A 22707-nucleotide genomic window follows, 5' to 3' on the forward strand; every position below is an offset into this window, starting at 1 on the left:
GGGGCTCGAACCCATGGACCGCGAGATCATGCCCTGAACTACTCAGATGCTTAACTGAGTGAGCCACCCAGGTGCCCCTTCAGTTGTGAGTTTTGAGATGTGTGAAAACTCTGTTAACAGTTTCTTTCTGGGGCGCCTGGGTGGCGCAGCCAGTTAAGCGTCCGACTTCAGCCAGGTCACGATCTCGCGGTCCGTGAGTTCAAGCCCCGCGTCAGGCTCTGGGCTGATGGCTCAGAGCCTGGAGCCTGTTTCCGATTCTGTGTCTCCCTCTCTCTCTGCCCCTCCCCCGTTCATGCTCTGTCTCTCTCTGTCCCAAAAATAAATAAACGTTGAAAAAAAATTAAAAAAAAAAAACAGTTTCTTTCTCTTATAGAATTACTGTACTTGGCTTAGTTTGGAAAATGTATGTGAATGCCGTTAATAATTTGAAGCAGTTAATCATAAAGTAGATATATAATAGAATTCGGATGTGAATGAACTGTATCGGATGTGACGCTCTGTATCATTTTAGAGTCATTTAAATTTAACAATGTTTAGTCTCTCACTAATATTGAAAATTTTCTCATTATTCCAATTTCTTTAGTGTATCGTTGTTTATAGTCTGAACAGTTGGACCCCTTGAGCAGGGTTCTTATATGATTGCTAATAACTGGGATTATTTTTCATTTCCTTGGATGTGAGTTACATGACTTTGACTTTTGGGATGATATACTACATGTGATAACAGAAGCAATAAAACCCGAGGAGTTCACGTTTGTTAAAATTTATGTGCTTTAAAGTATCTCCCTTGTAGAATGACAGTGGTACCTTTTATGGGTGATTGTATTGTTTTCTGCAAATATTTTTATCTTTACACCTTACTCAGTATTCGGGCATAATGCCCTGTTGTTTGTAGAAAAATCCACAGTGGATAGGACTTCTGAGAGGTCCCAATCTCTGGCCTACTTCGTTGGTCTAATAGGATTGGCTACTATTTAGTTGAACATTGGACAGAGTGGGCTCCTGACGCACTGGTCGCAGAGGGTGGTGGCTTTCCAGACGTCACCTGTGGGGCTGGAGGGAGCCATTCTGTCACTGGGCTCACACGTTTAAACCTTGCCTACTGGTCTTTTGGAGCTTTGTGCAAGAAAACGTACATATGCCTGTTGGATTTGTAGAAGTTACATAAAAAGGGTGCTCGATTATTTTGTCTTGGGGGCCACTGGGAAGTTTTATCCTTGGTAATCTTAAATCCACTCCACTGTAGAGCTGATCTGTCGCAAGTTACAGACACACCTTGGCGATACCTTGGGTTCATTCCAGACCACGTAACTAACACAGCATGCAAGTTAAATAGCAGAACTGTATAATCTCCGAAATCAAGGTCAATTTAAAGGACGTTTTGCGGAAATAGCTGCTTGCATCTCGAGTGTGGTTGATCTGTCCCTTGTGTGCCCTGTGCCTCTCCAACAGCTGCCTTAGCAGGTGGGCCTGTGCACACGTGACATGGCAATCCCAGGGCAGAAGTCGGTTACGGGCAGCTATGGGGGGGGGGGGGCTGGAGCATGCATATTTAGATTAAGGTTAAGAATGATCATTGCTGTGAAAACACAGGAGGAAAAACATTTCCCAGCGAACCCAGTGGATCCTGCCAATACATTGCCTCCCTCGGACCGAGAAATTGATCCTGGGACAAGTGAGAGACAGAAGAGGGGAGAGGTTGGGGGACGGAGAAGGGAGAGGGGATAGGTGGAGGGAGGCGGTAAAAGTCACTTGTGCTGGGAAGTGGGCAGCGTGGTGGGTGTGGTGCCACCTGTGGAGGTCGCTCGTGAGGCCAGCTTGAGGAGTCTGGCTTCTGGCGCATGTGGGGAGGGCGCTGTGATGAGGGTTTCTGCTTCATCGGTGGGCGACTGTTATGGGGACTCAACGGTGATAAATGCCCACCAAACAGATGATTGCCATGGCGGTTGTCACTTGTTGCGTCCGCCTGGGAAGGGCTCTCCTCCCGGTGGGTCATGCTTGAGCGGCGATGTTTACCCTGGTCAGCTGAGCGGCTTCTCCGTGGGACTGTCAGGGTTTAATGACGTCTCTGTATCATTGCACACCATTGGCCAGTTCAGATTCTTGAATTCTTGCTGGAGAAAGTACTGAGGTTTGTTGGACTCAGGCCGGTCCAATTGTAGCAACGCCGAGGTGATGTATGATGCCCTTGTTGTACAGGAATCCTGATAAATGATTTCTTTTGAAAAAATCGGCTCTTATCAAAGCTAAATAAGGAATAGTATGTTTTCATCACGATGCAGCAAACAATTTTTAATGACTGATGGAACTTTTCGGTATTACTAAAGTCCCTTGTGATCTTTTCTTTCTTTGAAAGGGAGTATTTTGCTGATACTTAATTCTAGAATTAATTGGTTGCTTAGCTTGTGTAGGGCAATGTTCTGGGAGGGATAGGAATTTGTGGAGACCAGTGTCTCTAACTCTATCCAGTCCCATGGTGCTGCACAGGAATTTGTAACAACCCCTGTAATGACCGGAAGGCCGTGGATCATACTGAATACAGGGGAGGGCCTGTGGATCATGCTGCGTACAGGGGAGGGGCTGTAGATCATGCTAGTAGAGGGAAGGGGCCGTGGATCATGCTAGTAGAGGGGAGGGGACGTGGATCGTGCTGCGTACAGGGGAGGGGCTGTGGGCTCCTGCTGCGTACAGGGGAGGGGTGCCGCCTCTGCATGGGGTGGTGCTGGGTCCTTGTGGAGAGTTGGAAACGTGTGGGTGTGGCCTGTGCGACAGCAAGAATGGGAGCTGCAGGCTGTGTTTTGGGAATGGCGGGGGATGGGCTCACGTGGTTGGTGATGGATGTGGAGACCGGGGGGCCTTGGACAGAGGTCCCCCTCCGGCCCGGAGTCAGCAGGGCCTCTGCTGGGCTCCTCCGTGTGTCATTCTGGATGGCACTCTCAGCGAACCGGAAGGCCGTTTCCGTGTCTGCAGAGAGGACACAGTGCACCTCTGGAGCAGGTGTTGTTCTCTGTGGCACATACGGGCCCAGGAGGTGGCTGGGCTGATGCTGGAGCTGTGCAGGGCAGGGGAAGCGCGTGGACTCATTGGTGCAAGACTGAGTCTTTGCCCGTTGGAGGGACCCCCTCCAAGTGGCACCGAGGTCACTGGTCTGTGGTGTGCATGGTGCGCGACTGCCGAGAGGCTGCAGAAATAGTGCAGGAGTGAGTGGCTCAGGTACGTGATGTAGGTCCAGGCAGAGGAGTCGCAGGGAAAGTCCGTGGGTCAGAAATGGTGGGACTTCTGAGTGCTGGCGCTTGTCGGCTCATAGACATGGGACGTGAGGGGGTTACCCTGGCCACAGGGTCCTGCACGTCAGACGTGTGGCTTCACTCTGATGGCCGTGTGCAGGTATGTTCGCCTGCATTACAGTGATGCCCAGGTCACCCTGAGCACGGACTGTAAGCCTTCAACCTCGGTTGAAGTGCCGTCCTGCCACTGGGCGTCGTCCAGCCGTGCTTTGGGTGGTTGGGCACTTGGCTTTGGGCTGGTTATTGCCGCACAGGGACACCTGCTCACTGCCCCACCAGCGCATGCTCTTATGGGTCCCGAGCTGTACTACTTCTCAGATGAACTGCCTTCCTTGTAGCTTTTACAAAAATCAAATCTGAGCTAAGGATGGGACCTTATGTACCTATCGAGGGTGTTTGGAAGCGTCTCCTCCAGCCCTAGATGCCCCAGTGCATTGGTTTTAGTCGGTGACCTTGTTTTGTAGAAACACAGTGGCTGGAGCTGGGACCTTTCTGTGAGGACGCAGAGGGCACACGTCTTAGGCTGTACTAGCCACGTCTGGGTCTCTTATGTAGTCATGTTTGTTGTTTGCTTTCAAGAACCCACGAAAAATGTAGAACTCACTCTGAGCTCATTGGATTTCTTCCAGGGACCATAGTTTGAAGACCTTTGGTCACTCAGGTTTGTTCTTGGCGCTGGGAGCAGTAGGGCCATTGGCTACTTTGTTCCTTGACTTCTTGGGCTAAGAAGCGCTCGCCCTGGGGTGGGAAGTTTCCCCGGGCAGCCCCCTTCCCTTTCTGTGAGGCCATTGTCGCTCTTGAATCTGGAGGGCTGCTGACGCCCACACTGCCTCAGGCCCAAGAAACTACGGGCAGGCCTTGGCGGTCCAGCCGTGCTGTTCACTTCTCCCGGGAACATCTCTCGGAGGCATCTGCAGAAACATTCTGGGAGATCCACAGCTGATCTCTAGGTCAGAAAGGAGCTTAATCTTCTCCCTAAGTACACGTGTACCTTCCTGCTCCCGTTTGGATCTGAGACTTGTTGAAGATAGGCTTTTGCTGCCTAACTTAGACCTTGAGCTCTGATTTCACAAGTGGGTTAGTATTTACTCTTTTTTTAGGGCTGTAGAGGTGAACAAAAACCAGTTTCCTTCCTCCACGCCTGAACGTGGAAAAGGGACCATGTTCCTTGTTGACTGTTCCCACGCTGCCGTGGGTCTCCCTCCTGGGGTCAGGCAATGTCGTGTCAGTTTGTAGAGCCCCGTCCTCTTCCTTGTGTCCCCAATAACTCTTAAGCTCAGGATGGCGACTGATGGCCCAGGACACCCCTCCTGTGCCATAAAGCTGGCCCCAGAACTGTGCTCTGAGCCTTGATCAGAAACTCTTGCTGATGCTCAAGGCAGGTAAGTGAAGCTGCGAACAGTTTCCCCAGAAACACTCAGACGACTTAGGAAGCACTTTTGACCAAGAGGAACCACAGCCAGGTTAATTTTCTGCTGTTTCTCCCCTTTGTGTGTTAGCCACAGCCTCACAGATGCCAGGTTGCTGTCCTTGGGCCAGAGTTTCTGATGTCGTGGGTCTGGAATGGGCCCAAATATGTGCCTTTCTAACAAGTTCCCAGGCTTGTTCAGAACCACTGATCTACCCTCTGGGAGCCTACTTCGTGGTGGAGTTTAGTGTCTTATTTCCATTTACTTAGAATTACTTTTCCGGAATAGGTCAGTTATCACAAATAGATTTAAACTCCTGGAGCGTCAGTTCTGAGGCTGTGTGGCTGTCATTTCATGGTTTGAGGAGGAGGATGTCTCTCATCTGCGTCTTGATTCAGAGGAAGGGCTTTGGCGGAGCAGGGGTGTGGTCTGCAGAGCCCCATTCTCGTCTGGCCCTCAGGTTCACCCTAGCTGCCCTGTTAGCCTGTCCACATGGCCCTGGGCTGTCCAGTGAGCGGCCATTTCTGCAGATGAGGATCAACTGAGGCCACAACTACACTCCCGTTTGGGCCGCTCTGTGGTGCCCGTGGTGTCGTAGAAGCCTTGTCTCTGTAGTGAGATACTCAAGGACCCTGAGCCGCTCGCTGTTCAGACAGGCTCCTGTTTTCCACCTGCCGCTGGCCTGGGAGCCTACTTTGGGTGCCCACAGCTGGAACCGGCCGGCCCGTCCCCTCCACACCGAGTGTCGCTGCTGCCTTCTGAGTGTGACAGCTTCAAGTCTAAATGAGCTGTAAAAATAGCAGCTGTGCCAGAGAGTTAGCACTATTTATTCTTGGAATGGTTTTTAAAATAAAAGAAGAAAGCCAAGTGTAGAAGTAAAGGCTTTGGTCGTGTCTCCTGGTGGCCCAATGTTTGTGTATCACGTGAACAGACGAGTAATAGTACAGCCTTCTAAAGAAAAGCATATTTGTAGGATTCCTTTTTTAAAGGTCTATTAAAAGTAAGCTTTCAATAAATAGTAGTCATGAATTAGTTTCCAATTGGCAAAAATTACATGGCAGCTCTTTTGAGAAGTGACCAGGTAAGCTGTTACATTGTTTGGACTGAAGATTTTAATATAAGAATGCTCTAAAAGAAGCACTGATTTTAGAACTTTTTTAGAAGGGCACCTGGGTAGCTCAGTTGGTTAAACGTCGGCTCAGGTCGTGATCTCACGGTTTGTGAGTTCAAGCCCACGTCTCAGCCTGTATGCTGACAGTGTGGAGCCTGCTTGGAGTTTTCCCTCTCCCTATCTCTCTGCCTCTCCCCTGCATGCAGGCACCTGCTCTCTAAAATAAACAAACAAAAAAAACCCTTTTAATGTATCTCTTAAAAACAATTTTGAAATTTGAAAAGCACCTTCTTGTTTCTGTGATGTGGTTTGGAATCTTCTTTCCATTGTAAAGTTGCATGGGTGTCAGGATGGAGGTGTGCTGTGGTGACAGGCAAACCAGCAGAGGAGGACACGCGCTGCTAAGGCAGCCACTTGAGTTTAACAGTAAGTCACAGACGCAGCTTTTGTGCTAAATGATGTTCCATTTTCCCGGATGTGTTGTAAGTACTAATCAAGTTTCTTTGTTTATTCAGACTCAGCAATATTTTTTTTTCTTTTTAATTTTCTTGAATGTTTGTTTATTTTTGAGAGAGAGAAAGAGTGTGAGTGGGGAAGGGGCAGAGAGAGAGAGGGAGTCACAGAATCCGAAGCAGGCTCCAGGCTCTGAGCTGTCAGCACAGAGCCCGACGTGGGGCTGGAACCCACGAACTGTGAGATCATGACCTGAGCTGAAGTTGGACGCTTAACCGACGGAGCCACCCAGGCGCCCCTCAGCAGTATTTCTATTACGTTATGAAGCTATTGGATACTTGTGAGCAGAGCACTGCGTTGAAGTGTGTATAATTCCCGTGTTTAAGTTTTCTTTGCGACGGTGAGTTTCTGTCACTGTGTGTGTAACAGTGCTTCCCTCTCCATGGGTTTGAAATTTAAGTGCATTTGGTGATGTGGTGGGAGAAACTAAACTTGCACGTAGCAAGTGGAAAAGCATGGTTTTATGTCTTAGTGCTTGTGAATTCTGGGTGTAACCAGCATAGTGGGCTGTGGAAAATGCCTTCTTTTAAAATGGGAAAAACTGATTACTCCTCATAGTCATTGTTTAAAAAAGCAGAACCAAGATGGAAAAGAAACTTTCTGGGCTAATTCTAGTTGAAGGCCATTTCACTCATGCAGGATGTATATTTTTCAGAGTGTAGGTGGTGACCTTGCAGTAGTGTGCCTTAAGTGAATTAAACATTTTGGAGGGCAGTACTCGCTTTATACTTACAGATGTGCGTATACTCTAGTGTAATTCTTGGTGCAGGGATGTTCCTGACCGTCAACACTTGGTCCGTTGACGGAAGGCTGTGTTCTCCTCCTGGCCCGTGGGCAGCTGGGGCCCTAACGCTGACCAGGGCGGCCCCAGGTTTGAGCTGGCCCAGCTGCCCATAGACGGGGTGTCCTTCCAGCTCCCCAGTGATGCTGCGGTCCTGTACCTGCAGCATAGGGCAGCTTGGTGCCTTTCCCCTCAACAGCAGTAGGGAAATCTGTAGCAGATAAGGGGGCAGGTAAGTTTTTTCCTCTTCTCTTCACCTTCAAGAAGGCTCTGTGTGGCATTGCCAGGCTTTGTAGTAGAAGACTGAACTCAGTTGTGATGCAGTTTTGCTCAAATATGATAGAAGGTCAAAATGAGAGAGAGAGACAGGAAAATAACTTTTGTTGTCTGGTTGTTTGAATTTTCCAACAAGTCAGGTTGAAAATATATTTCTTTTTTTCTTGTTTATATCTGTACGTTTTTAAAATGTCAAATGCAGGAGCGCCTGGGTGGCTCAGTTGGTTGGGCATCCGACTTCAACCCAGGTCAAGCCCCGCGTTGGGCTCTGTGCCGACAGCTCGAAGCCTGGAGCCTGCTTCAGAGTCTGTCTCTCTCTTTCTCTGCCCCTCCCTGCTTGCACTCTGTCTCCCAAAAATAAATAAATATTAAAAATTTTTTTAATAAAATGTCAAAAGCAAATGGGTGGTTTTAGCCGAAGTGGCCTCCAAAATAGCAGTTTTTAATGTAATACCTGCTATATGTCAGGCACTGTTCTAAGTGCTTCGTAAAGATGCCATTGATTCCTTTAATCCTCCTAAAAACCTTAACAGGCAAATACTATTACTTATATTTGCACAAGTGAATTGTCAGTGTAATTGGGATAGTCGGCTGTGGAAAATGCCTTCTTTTAAAATTGGAACTCACAGGTAAAGACCATGATGCCAAAAGGTTCAAACATGCCTTGGGGATATTGTGGGTTTGGGTCTAGACTCACTGCAAGAAAGCAAATATTGCAACAGAGTGAGTGAAATGAACTCTCTGGTTTCCGAGTGCATACCTGTTACGTTTACTCTATATGGTAATTAAGTGTGCAGTGGCATTATGTCTAAATGTAAATACCCAAGTTAAAAAAAACTTGATTGCCAAAAAATGCTAATTATCATCTGAGCTTTCGGCAAGTCATAATCACCGATCAGGGGTCACCATAACAAATATAACAATAATGAAAAGTATGAAATAGTATGAGAATGACCAAAATGTGATAGAGACCTGAAGTGAGCGAGTGCTGTTGGAAAAATGGTGCCAATAGACTTGCTTGACACAGAGTTGCCACAAAGTTTCAATTAAAAAAGGAAAAAGAAAAAATCTAGAGAGTTCAATAAAATGAGGTATGCCTGTCCTTGCACAAGATGACAAAGCAGAGGTTTAACACAGGCGTCTGGCTTTGGAGCTGGTGCAAATCACTGAGTAACCGTGGACTCTGGCTTCTATCCAAGGTGGGGGGACCCCCCCCCCCCCCCCGGCAGCATCACCCTTCTGCCTCAAAGCACAACAAAGGATGTGGACAATCAGTTTCCAAAGGACTTGACCTGACAGATGGGAAATGAGGCAGGTGAGCCCTGGGGTGAGCTCCTCCTGCCTTGAGGTCCCTGGTCCTCTGTGTGCGGAGGGGACCCAGGCAGAGCCCAGGGAATCGTGACCGAGGAGACTGGCTGATCGGCCCTGGACACTAAGGGATGGAAGCTGGTTCAGCCCGCGAGAGCCAGAGAGGTTCACGTGACCCCACTCCTCCGCTAAAGCAGGAGGGATTAAAATCTTCCGCCAGCATAGCTGCAGGTAAATGATACAGTGAGCACCCTGTACCTTAAACGCCGAGTGATTCCACAAGCCCCGTAAATTCGTCCTCCGATGCCTTTCCCTTGCACGTCGTCCCCGGGATGACTTCTAACCCCTCTCAGCAGATCCCACTTCAGGTTGTTCTGAACAAGTGTCATCTCAGCTTTGAAAATACCGTCCTTTGTAGTTGGTCCATCCAGAGTATTCCTAGGGGACAGTTCTGGCATCTCAGACTCCGATCCTTTGAACAAACACTGAGCAGTGTTGGAACTATTGGTTCGTTAAGAGCCAAGGAAAACTTGGAATAATTTGCCGTGTTAACTGTCGATGTTGCTTCGTGTTCTGAAGCCTCAAATGGCTGCTGTTGCTGAAAGGCTGCTGCTCTTTACAAAGTTTATTTTCCTCTGGACACACGTCCTGAGTCGCTGTGGTCAGACACAATGTATCTCGCTGCCGCCAACCACCTTCCCCTGCTTAGCTGACAGACACGCCTCTGAGACATCGGCTACAGGTTCAATTTTGTTCTTGGTGGAATTTTGCTGTGATGTAGTTAGTGTTAGAGTTTGGGCACGTTGGCCCAGCTGTCGTGTGCTGGCCTCGTGAGCACAGTGCTTTGTCGTTCATCTCTGTGACTAAGTATTTCCTGCTCTTCTCTGCTGAAAAGGATCATATTTATGTGTGTTTAATTTTTTTTCTTTAAGTTGTATTTGTTTAGAATCTCTACACCCAACATGGGGCTGGAACTCGACCCCGAGATCAAGAGTCACACGCTCCTCTGACTGAGCCCACCGGGCGCCATAAAAGGGGTGCATCTGAAATCCACTTTTCTCTTTTTGTTTTGATGTGATGACGTAAGATATTACACACAGGATCTATGTGGCACTCGAGATAGAACCGCCTCCCGTGCGTCGTCGTGAGGCGCACGTAGCTCCCGTCACGGCACTGCAGAGTGACAGAGTCACGTGCCAGGCACAAGGAGTGTGGCTGTGCCCCAGGGTGACTGCGGTTAGGGACACTTAGATTTGAACTTGGTAAAACTTTAATGTGTCACAAAATAATATTCTTCTGATTCTTTCCACCACCTGAGAGTAGACGCCCAGTTTTCAGCTCATAACTGTGCAGAAGCAGGGTGTTGACTGGATTTGGCCCCCAGGCTCAGGTTCCTTGGTCCCTGACTTAAAGTAGTTTTGAGAAAGTCTGTTGAATACCTGTGTATAATTCTCATTTTCTCCTGAAGATCAGTCTGACTCAGTTTGGTACATTCTGTTAATTAATTTCCTTTTATTTACAGGGGGTAAAACACAGCTGCCATTGGTAGGAGATGTTTTAGGATGAAGGATACTTGAAAACTTTCTATTCTCATTAAGGAACAAATACAAAAAATAGGGAAAGCTTGCAGCTTTAAGAACACTTAAGTATTCACCTATAATGGGGGAAAAAAAATAAACCCCAAGCCAGACCTTATAACCGTATGCATAGCAGAGCCAGCCTGCAGGACGCCTCAGGAAAAGCCGTGGGTGTTGGTCGCCATTGGCTGTGAGCCCTGAGGGACTTGCGGGCTGGGTTACGGGAAGGCATTTGACTCAGATTTCAGTGCAGTAGGTGGATCTAAGCCTGGGACGATTTCCAGGAGGTGGATGCAGGGGGTATGGAGGCTGTAGTGTGTGGTTGTCAGGCGGGTCCACACGGGCGAGAGCCCTGTCCGTAGACATCCTGCAGGTCAGTGGGGGCTCTGCCCAGGTCGTGTACAGATCAACACATGCGAACCTTGACCCGTGTTTGTTCCTTTTAAAAGCGGGCAAGTTGAGGGGGCACCGGATGGCTCAGTTGTTAAGCGTCCGACTTCATCTCCGGTCACGATCTCACAGTTCGTGAGTTTGAGCCCCGCATCCGGCTCTGTGCTGACAGCTCAGAGCCTGGAACCTGCTTTGGATTCTGTGTCTCCCTGTCTCCCTCTGCCCCTCCCCTCCTCAAAAAAATGAATAAACATTTAGTTCTGCCCTATTGTTAGAATGCTGCTGGCCTGTCATAATTATGTTCACTGTTGAAAACTATTTTGGTTTCTGGAATTTTCTGCAGTGGATTGTTTATCGATGAAAACATGAGAAGTTGGTTAAGCAAGAGAAAATGGTTTGGAATACATTGGTTTTCAGTGAGGAAGAAATCTGGAAGGCTGTTCATACAAATCCCGTTACAAATGTGTAGTAATAGAACATTTAACATTCGAACAATTTTTAAAATGGAAAGCATCTTAATTTGGGATGGTCAATTTAAAATTGCAGTCATAAGTACACATGTGTATACTCGTGTGCTCACACACACACATGTGGGGTGAAAAAAATGGTGGTATCTGCTAAAAAAAAAACGGGGGGGGGGAATTTTGTCTGGTTAGTAGAGATTTTATAATTTATCCGGAGTCTCTTCATGTGTCAGATACTTGAAACTGAAATTAGAGAAAATGATAAATCACATTTCTTTACAGCAAAGTGATGTCTTTGAATAGAGAGCCACTGTTCTTAAAGTAACGATTCACAGACAGAAGCATCCATACACAGCTTCGTCAAGAGCATAGTTGTGGTTCTGGAGCTCCGTTTTCTCAACAGGAAAATTTACCTTGTTTGGTGTTACTGACAGAAAATTCTTGAGTGTGGACCTCTTTACAGCGTTTTAAACATTAGAAAATAGCCTGATGCCTGTTCTTTTGTACTTGGGACCCTCGCGGCGAGGATCATTTTTGGAACCTTGGGAAAATCAAAAGTGGGAATAACAAAAGATACAGCAGACTTCCTGCAGTAAAATTCCTGCTTTTTTGTAAAGAAATATCTTTCTGAAACATGCCCACACCCGACCCTGGTGGTGGTGTGCCTTCTCTGTCCACAGTCCGTTAGCAGGAGTGGGGCGGGCACGCGGCTGAGCAGGCAGCAAGAAACGTGGAGAACCAGGGGGCGCGAGGAGACCAGGAAGAGACCCTTCTGTCATCACTCAAGGTCGTGGTGGCCACCAAGCCCGGAATGTGGCTTCCGTGCTGGTCATGTGCAAATGGTGTTGACATTGGTGAATCAGTGGTTTCACAGGAGGGCGAGTCTTAACTCCAGAAGGACTTTGTCTTCCAGTGGTTACAATCGGAACAGGAACCTCCTGGTGTCTGGAGCCTTCCTTCCCAGCAGACAAGCTGCACTGGCACCAAGAGTGAGGGGCTGCGGTCACTTGCTTGAAGAGGTTCCCTGCCCGGGAAGTCCAGCGTGAGTGCAAGGAGACTGCGGGGAACGGGACCACGGCTCCACGCTCGCGAGCCAGGGAGACTTGCCGCGGGTGCGGGCCCATGCGTACAGCTGTGTGAGGTGTGGACTCCAGGGGAAGCCAAAGAAGAAAAAATACACAGTAGGCCTGGACAGATACCCTGCCACGTGGTCAGGTTCGGGGGCTTTATTACTGGGGCTTTGAAACGAGAAACCCTACCGGGTGCCGATCCGCCAGTACCTCGCCGAGTGTGTGTGTACACGCATGAACACGTACGTACCCGTGTGTGAGAACATCTCCTTCAGGCGGTTTGGAATCCCCTGGCCACACGCTGATCATCAGCCCTACTTTGTGAGGCTTCTTCCCCTCCAAGAACAAGAAAACACACGTATGAAAAAGAACCAGAAAGCCATTTGTTGCTGAGGGCACCGTGTGGTAATTAATACTTGCTGAGATTAGCTGATCTTTCTGGCCGTCAGTGGGTTTTCAAGCATGTTAGTTATTGAGTTACAGCCAAGGGGCTAAGTTTGCTTAGAAACCAGCCTGAGAACCCGTGATGCATCGAGTGGGCCTCTTCCCGGGAGCAACTCGGGTTGGTTGCCAGCAAGTAGAGGACGTCGGAGAAGCTTGCACGGTGATACGTCAGGCGGTCAAGAACCTACATCCTGACTGAGTCTTAATTAGCAGTGAGGTGTCCTTTGAAGATGAGTGTTTGTGGGACTCACGTGTCACCGGCTTTTGTTTCTTTGTTCCCAGTGCCACCCACTGAATGCCGCTTAGCTCTGCCCTCCATTCCTGCGCCGTCTCGCGGCCTTCCCGCCCGGCTTTCCTTCTTGCTGTACGCGTGCCCTCTTCCTCACGGGATTTAGCCCCGGGAGCCCAGGGCCGTGCGCCGTGTACCGTGGGTGCTCGGGACACACTTGGATCGTGTGGTCCCTTCGTGGGTCACTGTCGGCTCCGGCGACTGCATTGTCTGGGCCTCCCAGCGCCCTGTCCCTCGGGCCCCGTCAGGCACAGTGACAGACGGGGTGCCAGTGGTTGGAGCTGGGGGATGGGAGGGCATTTGGTCCAGGGCAGAAATCCGTCTCGAGGTCTCTGTGTCTCAGGTTGACGGGCTAATTGGTGGAATGAGCGTCTGTTTCTCCCGATGGGACTCCGGGACGGTGGCCACGCTGCCCCCGGCGGTTGGGAGGGAAGCACACAGGTGTGAGCGGAGCACGGTGCGGGGGTGGGCGGGCAGGATGGCCACAGCCTCGGCGGGTGTGCAGTCCTCGTGGTGGGAGGTTCTCGGCCGTCACCCGTGGCTGGAGGACCGTCACGAACTCTGCAGGATGCATCGTCATCAACGCGAGGAATGATGCTGACTAAGCCGCCAAATCACAGGCTTTGAGGATGTGCGAGGGGCCCTGAGGCGGGAGTCCTTGTTCTGGGCTAAGAGCTTCCTTCTTGAGTAGAAGTTCTGTTGGGGAGAAAAAGCAGTCTTCCCTCTACCCTCCCGAGTTCTTAGCTGACACCCCCGTAGTAAACAAGATGGACGAGAGAAGAGAAAAGAAGTTTGCTAATCTGTGTTACCTTGTGTACACACGGGAGATGCCCAGGGAAGCTGGTCTCTTCCCGAGATGGCTTAGACTTGGGCTCCTGTGCCATCCTCATGGGGGAGGGGGGGGGTGCAGGCCTCTCGGGGAGTGAACGGGTTGGGGGGGATGGCTGGGTCCTCAGAGGAACAGATGGGAGGGGGACAGTTTTTGACAGTCTTCTGGGTGTGAGCCTACTTCTCAGTTCGTCTCCTGTGACAAGAGTCCGTCCTCCTGGTTGGTGGGTCTCCCGGGGAGGGACCAAGGATGCAGAGGTCCTTCTGGAGGATCTGTCTTCAGGCATCTGAGGGGAGCTCAGAGAAAGTCTTTCCCTGCACCTGCTGTCTCCTGAGTGCCTTCTGCTCAAATAACCATGTGCCATGGCCGCCCATCTGCGGTGTTGTCCTCTGGTCCTACCTGGCCATGCCGTGCCCTGTCCTGTCTGGTTCTTTGCTCCAGGGCTCCCCCACAAAGACAAGACACCCAGGCCTGGCTCTGTGCCCAGTTACGGATCATGTCTAGGGTCTGGTGGCCCACATGCCCAGGCACTCTTGTCATCATTAGACCCCTCATCACAGACACAGAATTGCCTTCCAAACTTGTGGCCACCAGGAAGTACAGCCAGTGCTCACACAGTGCATTGATGATAATTCTCGAGAAAAGGAGAAATGTCGCTTTTTATTAGCTTGTGTGATCTCACAGATGCAAATAGACCATTCTCATAAATGTTCAAAATCTTGAACGGTCTCCCTCAGACTCCTGGTTGGCAGTCACTGGTCTGATCCCACCACCTGCCTGTCTTGCTGAGCGGGAATTACAGGAAGAGTCGGGGGACGTCTCTGGGGTCTCCGTGAAGGCTCTAGGGTTCTGTCTCCTCCTCTGGGTTCTTCCCATTACGTGCTTAATGGCACAGCCGTGGGGGAGTGTTGTTACAGGTCCTGAGCTATTAGCTGGCTAAGTGAGTTAACAGACACTTTTCATTTTGTTCCAGTGTTGCCTGAAGTAACTTAGAGAAGTGTTTACCAGAGCCAGATACACTTGGGGCTTGGCTTTGCATCTCAGTGGCTCTCTTCGTTCTGAATGCCTTCTATAGAGAACACCCTTTGTTGCAGAGAAATCTGAGTCCCAGAGCTGGAAAAGTCTTAACGGGCTTCTTGTCGTAAGGGTTAGTATCTGACAGAACCTCTGACTTTTGAAACGTTGTTTTTATTTTATTTTTGAGAGAGAGACAAAGTGTGAGTGGGGAAAGTGCAGAGAGAGAGAGGGAGACACAGAATCTGAAGCAGGCTCCAGGCTCTGAGCTGTCAACACCGAGCCCAACACAGGGCTTGAACTCATCAAGTGTGAGATCATGACCCGAGCCGAAGTCGGCCGCTTAGCTGACTGAGCCACCCAGGCATCCCTGAAACATTGATTCATATGCGCCTTATCAGGCCTGAGGTCATCGCGAGGGAAAGTGACATTTCCTTAACCAGAAACGGAAGAGTCCCTTGATGACCCTTTGACAGTGGATGGCCTGAGTGCTGGCCAGCTGTGCCAGCCTGCACCTTGGCCCCTGCCCCACATCTGCATCTTGGGGCGTTTGTCTTCCCATTCTGACAACTCAGACCTCTCTTGACTACTTAGAGTCGTTATTCCCAGGTGCCTCCTACCTTTAACTCCTCCTGATCTTTCATTGTGTGCTCACTGTTTTCTCTGCCTTCCGGCTCCTTCCACCAGAATGCTCCCCGAGAGCCAGTTAACAGTGGCAGATTCTTCGTGGGTGTTTGATAAATGTTTACAAATGGATTAATGAATGACATGGGCATTTGTAAGTGCAGAAGATAATTGGTTGGTTATCCAGAACTCTGTGAGCTCATGGTTTGTAGCCAAGCTGTCCTGTTTCTGCTGGCTGCTAACCCTCACCAGATTGTGCATCGATGGTTTAAAAATGTATGTGTGCTGTGTGTGGCTGTATGTAAAAGGAATACTCGTTTTTGGAATAGCGTGATTGATGGAAAGATGAGGAAAAACTGCTTCGTAGGAAAAAGGCTGCGGCACAAACTCTCTGCGACGGGTTTCTAGAGGAAACAGTCAAAACCAATGTTTCCATAAAAACCCAAACCAAACACTGACCACTTGTGGGAATTAAGTATGAATACCAAGCAGTACCTAGAATCTTTGTATAAGGGTCATTTCACAAAACATTAATGGTTCATCCCGCTTTTTTAAATAGCTGGAGAATAAGGTTCTCTTGGAAAGCACACTGATGAGGTTAGTAGTTGATGCTTCCCATTGTCCTTTATCCAGCAGTGACAGATTGTGTGGTTTCCGTGCACATTCATCACATTTTAGACCTGGTTGGAATATGCCAACAGACCCCAGCTTTCAGACCAGTCCAGTCGCTGCCGTACGTTTGACTGAGCGTCTTTACCGTTGGGTGGAAAACGTCGTGCTCTGTTGTTTAGACCCCGCTGAGCGGACGCGAGCGGAAGGAATGGCGGAGCTGGTGGAGGCAGAACCCGGGATGAAGGTGTCGTGTTTTACGAGCCAGCGAAGACCTTTCCTGTTTGTAACTTACAGTTTCCCTCTGCCGCCGTCTGATGCTGTCTGATGCTGATGTTGACGGGTTTTGTGGTGCTGAGCTGCCTGTGTCCCCTGTTTTCTGCTGTCCGTTTGCTACACGGACCCCCCCCCCCGTGGGCTGGCCTGCCTCCCTGTTCCACAGCCTGCCACGGGCCGTGTGCTTCGTCGAAGGGCCTACACCTACCCCTTTGGAGAAACTTCGGATTTTCTACTGCTGTGCTTTGAAATTAAATGTAATTAAATAAGGCCAACACAGGCAAATCAGTCCTGTGTTTCATATGGCAGCTTATCGTCAAATAATCCTATGTATCTGTATACTTTTTTTAAGTAGGCCTTACGTCCAGCATGGAGCCCAATGTAGGGCTTGAACTTGTGTCCCTAAGATCAAGACCTGAGCTGAAGTCGAGAGTTGGACGCTCACCCAGCTGAGCCCGCCAGGTGCCCCTATGTTTATATGTATGCATTTTTGAGTAAGGAGAGGGTTTTGGATTCGGGGTTGAACATCTAAGTTCAGAGGAGTGTAACTCGTTACTTGTGTGGACAGTTTGGGCTCGTCCTTGCAAGGAAAGAGTGAGGAGAGGGCCGGGCCTTCTGGGCTGGCTGTGTAACTTTGGGCACTTGCTTTCTTGGAACCTGTTTATCGGGAAAGAAGGGAACGGAATTCCTGCCTCGAGGGCTGTGTTGAGAGAGCTCAGGGCCTGCGGCGTGAGCTGGGTTGTATTACGTGTGTAATTCTTTGGTAACAGTGTATCTGGCAGCAGAATGCATTATCTTGCAATTTGTAGAAAATTACGTAAGGGAGAATGCAAACGAGGACACTAATGTAAGAACTGGTAGGCGCTAGAGCATCTTCCTTTAAGTGTTTTTCTTACTTCAGCTCTGGCAGTGTTGCCAACTCCTTATGCAGCCGAGACACTAGTGTCTCCCACATTCTCTCCCTCTGTCTCTGTGTCTCTGTCTCCGTCTTTCCCTCACGCTAGAACAGAGGCCCAGACATCGATACTTTCCAGCTGGCCCTTTTTAGCAGTTGGCTGGGGAAGCGGAGGGAAGGGGGCCGTTACTACAGAAATCAAGGGAATTGAAATAGAATGTGAGCTACTTGAGTGTCTTGTTTTTTTTTTTTTTTTGTTTTTTTTTTTTTAATCTAAGTACAAAAGACAAGTGTCCAAACACAATGCCTGTTAATCATCCCGCATGGACTCTGAGTCTGGGGTCCGCGGTCAGAGCGTCTTGGCCCGAACCCACTGGTGTTTTTGCCAACTCTGCACCAAACATTGAGAAGTACTACGGGAAGAATAAAGGAAACATTTAATTGCGAGATCTCTGATAAAAATTCCAGAATCGTGTTAACGACCATTTTTCAGATTTATCCACAGACGGGTCTTGGTTAAGTAGATATTCGTTGCCGGCGTCTGTTGGACGCTGAGAGCAGGTGGGGGAGGTGCAGCCTCCGCTCTGGAGAGGCCGCGGACAAGGGCTGGCGTGGGGGATGGCGTGTGCGGTGCGGAGCGGGCTCCAACCGGGTCTTGGGAGAGCGGACACCAGGTGTGATTGTTACGGTCTTGGTGAGTCCATACATGTGCAGGCATTGCTGCATACCCACTCAGATCACGTGATCACATAATGCTTCTCCACTGAACGTTTCTCGCGCCTGCAGATATTCTGTGGCAAAGGGAATCTGGCAACGGTGAGTCACCGAGAGTGATGCCGCGTTGCTGGTGGGCGGGGCTCCACGCGTGACGCTGGGAGAGACCAGAGAGGGAGCCGGGAGCGGGTCCCGCACCCCAGTAGCCTGTGCGTGTTAGTCGTCCATTGTTGTTTTAACAAGTCACCCCAGAACGTCTCAAACAGCGAATATTCTTCCCGTTTTTAGGGTCCCGGGTCCACGGGTAGCCTTGACCCGGGTAGTTCTGGCTCCAGACGTTGGCGGGGCTGCATACACCTCAAGGATCTTGTCCCCCTCACCACCGGAGCGTCCCTGGAGGTCCTCTCACAAGACCTCCTCTTCTCACAGCATTCCTTGTGCCCCGTTTCACTGACAGCAGATGGAGGGGCCCCGGACGTGGGGTCACTGGGGCCATCTGGACCCGGCTCCCAGGCCGTGTAGGGTTTGGGACGCGATCTTAAAGTTGAGTTAGGCCTGAAAGAGTTTGAACTGGGGTTTGACGTAATCTGGAATACAGAGAAGGAGCAGAGACGCACGGGGATAGCTGAAAACACCAGGGTCCTTGGGGCGCACAGACAGGCTTCTGGTTGGGGGGTCGCAGAGTTCTGGTTGTCTTGGGACCGGTTATATGGATGCTCACTCTAAAATAATTCATTATGGCATGCACTTGCTTTCGGAGGTCGTCTGTTCTGTTTGTAATGAAGAACGCAGAGGGTTCGTCGGGAGCTGTCCAGGGGTACCCTCAGGTGGGGACGCGGCCGTGCCATCGCAGGACAGCAGGGGGCTTTGAGCACCGGGCGGATGGTGCTGTTTCCTGAGGTGGTTTTGTGGGGGATGAGGTTGAGGGCAGTGGGACGGACTGAGTTTGTTCAAGGTCCTTGGAGATTTCCCGTGGGGCGATCAGGTGGCTGGTGGGTTGTCTTCAGGGAAGGTCCAGGTGGACATCCGCGGACGCTCAGGATGGAGGAGAGGGGCTAGAGGGGACCAGCCAGAGAAACTGAGGCACCGTTTCCCCTCAGACTCTGCTGTTTTCCTCGGTGCTCCATGTCCTGTGTGAGATCCTCCCAGGATCTCTAGGAAGAGGGTGGTCGGGTCACCAAAGTGTCTGTGTCACCCTGTGTGCTTATCTGCATCTTCCATTTATGTTTCTTCCTTTCGTTGTCCTGCAGATCTGATAAAAATGATTACATTTTGAAATTAACGTGACAGAATAAGAACAGGAAGGCATGTGGCGTGGGTGCATAAAAAGGATGAAGAAGTGGTTTCTGGGATGGGAGTCAGCAATGCCACGTGGGTTTGCCAGCAGCAGCCGTGGCATCAAGAGTGAATGGGCCTCCGGTCACATGCTCAGATGGTTCCCCGGGTGCCCCTTGGCATGGAGCTGTGCGTGGGGACGGTCCTGCCTGCACCTGTTCCCGTGTGCTGATTTCCAGGACGGGCTCGGAGGTAGTTTCCGAGCGGCCTTTCCCTCCGACGGCCTGTCCACACCCCGGAGCCTCCTGCGTTGCGTTTTGGTCGTTGCTGCCTGTGCTTGGGGCCCCTTCACCTTGGTCCCTCAGGCCTATTCAGGGATGGGTCGGCCGTGAGCACCAGCTTAATTGTTTCCGAGTTCAGGTACAAAGCTTTCCAGAGTCTGAATGAAAACCTTATTAGGACAGTAAGTATGTTTGTGATGCTGAATGGGAAGGGTGTTTTAAAATGAGCTTTGTTGGGGAAGGAATAGCCATCGATGTGGGGGAAAGTCAAGGGAACTTGAGTTCAGAGTAATTATTCTCAAGTCAGACTGTGGAATTAGTCTGAGAATTTGGGACAACGTGATTACAGAGGGGGGGACTGGGAGGACAGCTGCCCTGGCCTGCTGGCCATGTCTGTGCCGACTGGGGGCATGTTCCTTGGGGCAGGGCTGTGACCCTCTTGTGCAGGTGACCGTGGCTGTGGCCGGCTGGGTGTGCCCGGATGCAGGCCCTGCAGGCTCTGGGTGCCAGTGCCAGGCTGGTGGCATTCACAGGGCATCCACCCTTGAGCTTGCTCGCGGGGCATCTGGTAAGTGAGGGTGGGAGCAAGGCCGTCCGGCTCGCCCCTTGGCCCTTTGAGCACCCTCATTACGAGACCTTAAATTGAAGACAGGAGGAGATAACAGAAGTCTGCTGATCAACGCATTTCAGCATGTTTCGGGCTTCACACAGGTGCAGCCTCTGGGCTCGCTGAAAGGTAGAGGAGCCGGGACTTGGGGTCTGCTGAAGCCGGGGACCCTCAAGGGGCGGGGCCACATGGGGCTCCAGAACGCGTCCTGCACACTGATGTGTGGTGTCCACGTGGAGCGGGAGGTGGGGAGACCTGCTCAGGAGGGAGAAACCTCCATGAGCTTCACCAGTTTGCTGCCTCCCTGGACATGGAAACCATGGAGGTCACTAGTGGTGGAAAATACCAGCTCATTGAATCATGTTTGCCTGGGTCACTCTGTAAGCGACGGGTGACCTGGTGCTTGGCACCAGCCGGAGCCCGTGGTGGGGAGTGTGGCCGGGTTCCACCCCCTCATGCTGTGAGCTGGGCACAGACCACTTAGCCTCTCTGGCTCTGGGTTTGCTCCTGTCCAAAAGGAGGGTTTTCACGCCAGTAGCGATCCACAGCCTTCTGGAACTGAGGCGCCATGGCCCATTCCACTCAAGAACCTGTGCCAGCGCAGCACCCTGTGCCAGAAATGTGCCTTCTTTCTTCTGGATACACTGACGAGGGACCGGCTTTCGTGGCAGGTGCTCTTCTAGATCCCGGGCTCACGGAGACTGGAAGGCGGGGCCCCTTCTGAGGAACCGGCCGAGGGAGGGAGGGAGGGCGGGCGTGACTGGGTTCGCTGAAGCAAGGAGGCTCCGTTTGAAGCGTGGGCTGGACGCCCTGCAAGACGGGGCCATCTGGGCCGCGGCTGCGGTGCAGGCCGGGCAGCCCTTGAAAGGTGTGGAGGGAGACGACGGAGCCCGGGTTGCACAGTTACGAGGCAGCAGGCCACGCACTCACCCTCCTCTACGCGGGGCGGCCCGAACGCTAAGTGCACTGCTCTCTCCCTCAGAGAAAGCGGAGCACGGACACTTGTCCCCCAGACCTCGAGGTGTCGAAGGCTGGCTAGCGGGTGGGAACCTGTCCTGGGAGCTGCCACGGGCGACTCACCTTAGAAATGAGTTTGTTTGGTACTGAGACTGTACGTGCGCGTTCTGAATACTGAATGGAGGCTCGCAGAGCCCAGCGTGCTCGCCCCGCCCTGCCCGCCTCCTTTGGCCTTGACCTGTGTTACTTCACTTTCTTTATCTGAAAAGTGATGGAATGAACAGCTGCCTTCTGGTTTGTTGTGAATTGACAAAAGGACCTGTACTTTTGTCCCAGCTGCGTGAGCGTGATGGAAGAGAGCTGGGAGAGGCAGGTCTGTGGGGCCCAGCCTGTTCTGGGCTGTGGCTGGCTCACATGACGGGGTATGTGTATGTGTGTGTGTGTGACTGTGTGACGACCCCACTTCCAGGGATGGGGCCAAGGGTCGGCGGTCTGGTACTTGTCAGCGCCCTCCCCGGCCACCGTGGCCTGGGCTCACCTGCAGGGTTCCTTGGCCGCGTAAAGAAGACCGAGGGCCAGTGCTTTACAACACCAATTTGCGCATGTTTCTGTCAACCGTAGGTTCCGACTCTGGGTCTGGCCCAGAGACCCCAGAGTTTCTGTCCCTGCAGCAAACCTGGCGGGTGGGGAGACGGTCAGCAAAGGGGCGGGCAGACCGCTCAGGCTTGTGGCCAGACAGCGGGTCTGTGAAATGAGCTCGCTTGTCCCACGAGGTGATCGCAAGAGTTAAACCCCGTTCGACTCCGAGTATGTGGGAGAGACCGTCTGTGTTAGGTGGACGTGACGCTGAGGGCGTGTGCCTCCGTGGCCAGCACACTCCGCATGGGGGATCCTTGCCGCTGCCCCCTGGGGGTCGAAGGGGAGTGAACGTCCCGGCTCCGCACAGACCCGAGGCCACGTCCTGTGCAGCCTTCCATAGACCCAGGGTGTGTCCTGTGTGGCTTCGTGTGGGCCCAGCACCACGTCCTCTGGGGCTGGAGCTGCAGCCAGCTTCAGGCTTCTACGGCGACTCTCACGCCGGGTGTCACTGCCTTGACATCTGTGTCAGTGTTTCTTCCTCTTCGTCGCTATCCGTGTCAGTGTGACTGAATCCCCATGGCGGGCACTTTGCACACTGAGGTTTATTTCTCTATCTGGCTCCTGATGGCCAGCCACGGTCCCTGCAGCTGTCACCGTAGTCACGGTGTCCCTTTGTGGTCTGGCTACTTTTGGTGGCCGAGCGGGGCCTGGACGGGGGAGGGCGGTTCTGCATCCTCTCCCCTGTGAAGCTCGCCTCTGGGACACGGGGACACGCAAGGGGCACAGGAGCCCTCTTGAGCTACTGCGCATCCCAGATCTGGGGGCGGGGTGACTGGTGGCAGCTGCTCTGAGCCCCTGTCCTGGGTGCTGAGCGTGGTCGTCCAGTGGTCCCCAAGGTCGTGCGGTGGTCATGTGCAAACCCCGTCAGGTACAGGCTTATGTCTACCCCACGAATGTCCCAGGGCTCCTCCCCTGGGGAAATCCTCTACCCGTCCTGCTGGCCTGGTGGGAACTTGAGGAAGCCCCCGGATGGAGAAGGTGTTACAGCGGGAGGTGACAGGTCCCTCGGGGCCTGCTGGGTTCTGTCTACCTGGCCTTGTGGGGAGGTGCCTCTCCAGGGCTTCTCCG

The 22707-nt window shown here is 51.4% G+C and overlaps 1 protein-coding gene across 5 annotated transcripts in view; it reads left to right on the plus strand.

Moving 5' to 3' along the window:
- Positions 1 to 22707, plus strand: part of DIP2C (disco interacting protein 2 homolog C) — a 322639-nt gene that overhangs the window by 27155 nt on the left and 272777 nt on the right. For 4 of the 5 annotated variants that reach the window (XM_040451579.1, XM_040451580.1, XM_040451582.1 and 1 more), the window contains exon 1: positions 1555 to 1675. The exons of the other annotated variant lie outside the window; for it this stretch is intronic. In XM_040451579.1, the coding sequence (XP_040307513.1) occupies positions 1570 to 1675 (106 nt within the window). In that variant the 5' untranslated portion in view covers positions 1555 to 1569. Of the gene's footprint in view, positions 1 to 1554; positions 1676 to 22707 lie in introns of those variants that run through there. 5 annotated transcript variants of the gene reach the window in all.

Source organism: Herpailurus yagouaroundi, unplaced genomic scaffold (genome assembly GCF_014898765.1).
Source record: "Herpailurus yagouaroundi ecotype Mexico unplaced genomic scaffold, PumYag 203, whole genome shotgun sequence".
Taxonomy (NCBI): domain Eukaryota; kingdom Metazoa; phylum Chordata; class Mammalia; order Carnivora; family Felidae; genus Herpailurus; species Herpailurus yagouaroundi.